This window comes from Anas acuta, chromosome 2, assembly GCF_963932015.1.
Source record: "Anas acuta chromosome 2, bAnaAcu1.1, whole genome shotgun sequence".
NCBI lineage: Eukaryota > Metazoa > Chordata > Aves > Anseriformes > Anatidae > Anas > Anas acuta.
Window position 1 is genome coordinate 41613504 of NC_088980.1, and position 5590 is coordinate 41619093.

Consider the following 5590-nt stretch of genomic DNA (forward strand, 5'->3'; position numbering starts at 1 on the left):
ACGCGTTCCGGGAAGGGGCGGGGGCTGAGCTCACACCTCGCCCCCCGCAGCTCCGGGGAAGAGGGGCCCTGGGGCTGGGGAGCAAGCGTGGGGGGAAGCTCAGAGATTTGGGGGCGGGATACAGAAGAGAAAGGGTGCAGAGTAGGAGATTTACAGGGAGAAGAAAAAATAGTAAAACCTAATACAAGTAGCAGCATCTATCTGAACACAGCAGCAAGGAGAAACTTTAAAAAGATATTTAAATTTTGAAACATCTCAATCCCCACTCCCTAGGGATGCAGCATCCCCAGGCTTGGGCTCCCTCCTCCCCCCAAACTGGGATGCCCAAAAGAGGCAAAGAAGCAAAGAGCCAATCCCACTCATCCCTGGCAGCACCACATTTATTAAAAATTACTACTATGTACATAAAAAACAGAACCAACTTTCACGGGAAGAAGTTCGTGTGCCAGTGCTCTAGGGTTGATGAGTTTAAAATGGCTGAAACTATAGGCAAGAAAAGTGGGTAAATTACATCACTTCCAGTTCGACACAGGGCAGCTGAAAGTCACTTTACATACACGCAAATAGAAATCTGTTAATGGTCTTTGCAATGCTCCATATGCTAAGTTTGATTAACCAAGATATGCCTTTTGAACTTCAAAGCACCACCGGAGGTCCTTCTGGCTGAACAACTATAGGTCAACTATTTATACATTATTCCACAATATGCTACAGTGTACCTAGACAAAACACAACTGTACACTTCTGATTTTTTTTTTTGCCACCTCAGTAAAGGTTAGGCTTTTGGGATGGAGGCATGTTCTTATGCAAGTTCTGAACAAAGAAAAGTCAGATTTGGTCATTATAACACCATTGCTAGCAACAGGAACTTAGATTAAAAAAAAACCCTGCCTGGCAAGCAGGCCTTATTTTTTAACCATCTTCTGCCAAAGAAAGCCTTAGCTGAGCAGCATCCAACTCAGCCAATTGTTCTGCAGACAAGGGTTGAAGAAACCAGCTTGCTCTAAAGCAGAACGTAGCATCTGTGCAGCCCCCCGCAACCTAGCCCCCTTTTTAATCAGGCAGGGAAGACAGTGAAATTTAGGATCCAACCCCCTGTTTCATTGCTCAGCAGTGCATAGATTTGATCAGGCCTCTGAGCTAAGCCAAACTGTACACTTTAGTGTCTCCAATAAATAAGCCACCTTGTAAAAAAAAAACTAGGCTCCTGCTTACAGCTTCCACATGCGGCTCCTTCTAGAAGGAGATAACTGTATCATAATTTGCTCTTTCCCTACTTAGTTACCTGCAACAGTCAAAAAGCTTTGGCACCTTCTTTAGAATTGCACACAACAATTTAAGGTGGAAGGCAAGAGTCTTTTTGGCAATTGTAATGCAAAAAAACCAAGGCCACCCTGAAAATAAAACAGCCAACTGGAATAAAAGGATGCTTTAAGAACTAGTATAGAACGCATAGTAGCCCATGCCTTTTGAAGTGTCTTTGTTATAGTCCTCAGCATTAATGTCCTCACATTTCATGGATGGGGAATTTTCATTGCTTGAAGTGCTAGGGGAGAGCCGTCTTCGCTTACAAGCACCCGTGTAGACCCCAGAATCATTTGAATCTAGAGACTTTATGGAGGGTGGAGTCTCTATCCAGGACGAGCCAATTTCTTCTTTCACCTTCTCCTTGGAAAGCTGGTCTTCAGAGAAGCCTGGAGGACTTGTTCTGGAGGTCCAAGGTAATCCCGTGGTCATTTTCCTCTGGTAAGAGCCCCTGCTCCCCCAGCCAGCCATGGATGGAAATGTTGGGTCGGGGTAGTATCCCAGAGCATGGGATGTCTGAAGCGGGAGGGATTTAATGCCATAAGGGAGCAAGGTGCTAGGAGAATACTCCGTCTCGTAGGAGTTCATGTCCAGTTTGTTGGCACTGGGCTGCTGTACAGGAGTAACAAACCACCGCTGAGGAGGGCTGGCCACCTCTTCGCTCTGCTGCGGGGAGAGCAAGCCATTTGTCTGCGGTACGGTTCTCTCACCGTTGTAAAACCTGGCTGGGGGCAGGTTGTTGACAAACTGTTCTTGGAAGAACGGTTGCACGCTGTAGCGGGCGCCAGGGACGATCTGGTGGGATCTAGGAGAATCCGTGGGAGATGGAGTTAATCTGTCATTTTCTGAGGCTGTGTACATGCTACAACATAAAAGAGAAACACTGAGAGTCGTTCCTACAATTCCAAGTACAGTATTAAAAAAAAAAAAAGGAAGAAACCGAGTTATTTCCTAGCTAGAGCTACAATCAAGTTGATCTGGAAGTTCATTTTCATCACCTTTACAAATTCAGGTTGCTTTTCCTAGACCAGGATCAAGTTTATAATATTGTTACCATCAGTATGCACCGTTATCTGCCAAGCAATCAATTTTAAATGAAATGCAGCCCTTTGAGAAGCTAGACTTGAATACCTACAACTACAGGTTTTCAGAGACAAGCATCAGAAATGGATGACTAGGCAAGCCTTGCTTACACTTTGAAGTCACCTATCCTGTACAGATACTGCTGATACACTGCTGCCTGCATCCAAGCCAGCTAGGTTTTGCCAGTGTATTTAACCAAAATTCAGCAGCCTGCTGTAAAATGTGATCAAGATGATGCATCAACTCTTCAAATAGACATATGCCTAAGACAGACATTTAACATCTTTAAAAAGAGCGCATGAGCCAGCAGAGCTGCTAGTAGAAGTATAACTGCTTCTGAAGAACTGAAGTATTATCAAAGAGCTTCCCTTTTTCTCTTTAGACACGAGTATTTGAGGGCAGAATCATGCCTCAGACAGAAACAGCTGCAAGACAGACAAGTACTTACGAGTCATAGTTGTCCCTGAAGCCCTTCGCAAAAGGATTGTGATCAATTTTGAGCTGTGTAATCTAAAAAACAGGAGCAGAACACAGTAAAAATGACATGCCGAACCCACACCACCCGATTTTATACCTATAGTTTTATGCACCCGTGCTTACATCAGTGTTTTGATAAGCCGTAACGGCTATGAACTGCGTTTCAGGGAAAATAAACGTCTGCGTCTTCGAAGAATCATTCAGATCTTCGACTCCGTCTTCGGTCACTTCCACAATGTGGAGCCGAGGCTGGTACTTGTGTAGAGACTGCAGTACTATCATCTGAAAGGAACCATGGAAGACAACGCTAAATCAAACTGCAGCAACCTTACCGCTTCCAGGCAATAAAAGTCCTTTTAATCCTCTGACTCGGGAAGGGGGAGATTTTCGCTGCTAGCAGGAGAGGATTCACAGCAGGCAGCCCTCTGCTCCGCTAGGTTACTAATATGCTAAGTTCTGTAAATGCAGCAAGTCAAGAGCTATCAGCTGCACTTTTTGAACAACCCTAGGCTAAAGACATCTCGCTTAGAGACAAAGAAATTCATGCAGACACTTCTGACATGACTTTTCCCTAGGAAGACAACTAGAAAAGCAGATTTATAGCCCCCTAAGAAGGGAACAAGTGACAAGGACACTGACCTAGCAGCTCGACAGGCTGGAAAGCCCCGAGAGCCCGGTGTCCCCGTGTCGCCATTTACCTGCGCGTTGTTGTTGTTGGCACCTTTGTTGTTCGTCAGCTTCAGCTTCCCGAAGGAGATCTCCTGCCGCATCCAGTGCGCCCCGGTGTTGGGCGACTCGGGGTGGACGTACACCTTGTTGCCTAGGGAAAAGCCCCACATCAGCGGGCAGCCAACGAGAGGAGCCCTGCCAAAGGGCTGGGAAGCAGGGGGGATTTGGGGGGGAAGCCGAGCCGGGCGGGAAGAGCCGCCCTTACCTTGCATGTTGTTGTCGGCTTTGCCGCAGGTCACCCACTTGCCCCCCTGGAAGCGCCAGTGGTTGGGGTCCGCCAGCACCACCTCCACGAAGACGTTGTAGTGCGCCGTGGGGTTGAGCCCGGTGATGTTGAAGCTCAGGAAAGGGAACATCCTCCTGCGGGAGGGGACCAACACCATGCTGCATGCGGGACGGGAAAACCACCGCACCGCCTGCCCGGGAGCCGGCCAGCATCCCACCCACCCCCGTGGGACCCCCGCGCCCCCTTCCCCGGCTTCTTACCGGCCCTGCTTGGTGATGATCATCTCCGTCTGGTGCCGGTGGAACTTGAGCCACAGGGGCCGGTTGCAGAGGAAGACCTGAGCCCGCAGCCCCGGCCCGGCTGCCGGCACCCCCAGCGCCCCGAGCCCCCCGCAGGAGCCCCCGGCCGCCGGGTAGGGCCCGTAGAGCCCCCCGGGGGCCGCCCCCTGCCCGTACTGGTACCCCCCTCCGCCTCCAAACTGCGGCCGGCCCCCGGGGGGACACACGGCTCCGGTGAAGCCCCCGGGGGACAGCACGGAGCCGTAGGGGTAGCGGGGCGGCCCGCCGGGGGGCTGATAGACGGCGCCGTGCTGCGCTCCCGGTGGGTAGGGGAAAAGGGCGCAGGGCCCCCCCAGCTCGCCCCCCGGGGGGCCGGGGGACTGCAGGTAGTAGCGCTCGGGGCTCAGGCTGTCCAGGGAGTAGCGGGCTGCTGCTGCTGCCGCCGCCGGGGGCAGCTCCTCCTCCCCGCAGGGGGTGGCTTTGCGGCCGTCGGCTTTGGGGGCGGCGAAGGGCGGCTCGCCCCCCTCCGCTTCGCCCAGCATGGTCGGGGCTCCCCCAAACTTCTTGGCAGCTTTCTCGAGCTCCAGGCGAGGCGGGGAGCCCGGCCGGGGCGGCCCGCGGGTGCTGCTGCTGCTGTTTCCTCCTCCTCCTCCAGCGCCTCGCCCGCCGCCCTCCAGCGGGTAAAAGGGGGCTCCCGGCAGGGGTGTCCCCCCCGCTGCAGCCAGCAGGGGCTCGCCCAGCTGCATCCCCGGCGGGCGGCGGTGCCCAGCAGCCCGCAGCCCGCTGCCGACCCCGACCCGCAGCCGTGCAGCGATGCACCGGGGCCGGGCCCGGGCCGTTTATACCCCGCTCCTCGGGCAGCCGGGGAGGGGCATGGCTCGTCGCCGCCTCCCCCGCCCCCGCCGGCCCATTGGCTGGGCCGGGTGACACTAATTTAATTAGACAGCTACTAATTGGAACAAGTCACCTGTGACTCTGGGGTGCGCGTCCCCGGCACCCCCCTCCTCCCCCCGCATTCCCTCCCCGTCCTCCCCGCAGCCGGCTGCCGGCATCACCCCCATCACCCCCCAAAAAAGAAGGGCCAGGCGAGCCCGGCCGTCCCCCGGTGCCCTCCCCGGGTGTCACCGGGAGGCACGCCGCACCTTACCGGGGGGGCTCGGTGGGAAGCTGCCGGTGCTCGGGAGGCCGGTGGCCGGTTCCCCGCAGCCCGCTTTCCCCTTCGGCACCGCGCTCCGGCAAGGCAGAGAGGGGATTCAGGAGGGTGCCAGAGCCCGAAATGCGGGAGCGATCCGTTCCTTGCTTTCCCCCGGGTGGGAACGGGGGTTTGGGGAAGATTTGGATGCCCGCCTGATTTTGCGGAACGGGCAGAGCCCGCACCAAGGATTTGGCAGCTCCAGCCCCGCAGCCCCTCTCCCCGCAGCCGCCCGCATCGCGGGGAGCGCTGCAAGCCCGGTGCCTCCTCCTCGGGGCCGAATTTGAGGGCGGCCCCAAG

The 5590-nt window shown here is 54.7% G+C and overlaps 1 protein-coding gene across 2 annotated transcripts; it reads right to left on the minus strand.

The window, feature by feature from the left end:
• Positions 1 to 362: 362 nt before the first annotated feature.
• On the minus strand, positions 363 to 4921 carry EOMES (eomesodermin). 2 transcript variants are annotated; one of them, XM_068674431.1, is made up of 6 exons: positions 4081 to 4921; positions 3800 to 3954; positions 3564 to 3685; positions 2989 to 3147; positions 2837 to 2898; positions 363 to 2110 (listed from the first exon to the last, which is right to left on the minus strand). In XM_068674431.1, exons 1-6 carry the CDS (start codon positions 4842 to 4844, stop codon positions 1432 to 1434), a joined length of 1941 nt encoding a protein of 646 aa, XP_068530532.1. In that variant the 5' UTR covers positions 4845 to 4921; the 3' UTR covers positions 363 to 1431. The 2 variants fall into 2 exon arrangements, with proteins under 2 accessions (XP_068530532.1, XP_068530530.1); XM_068674429.1 differs by having other exon boundaries at positions 363 to 2167; positions 4081 to 4920.
• Between the last annotated feature and the right edge of the window lie 669 nt (positions 4922 to 5590).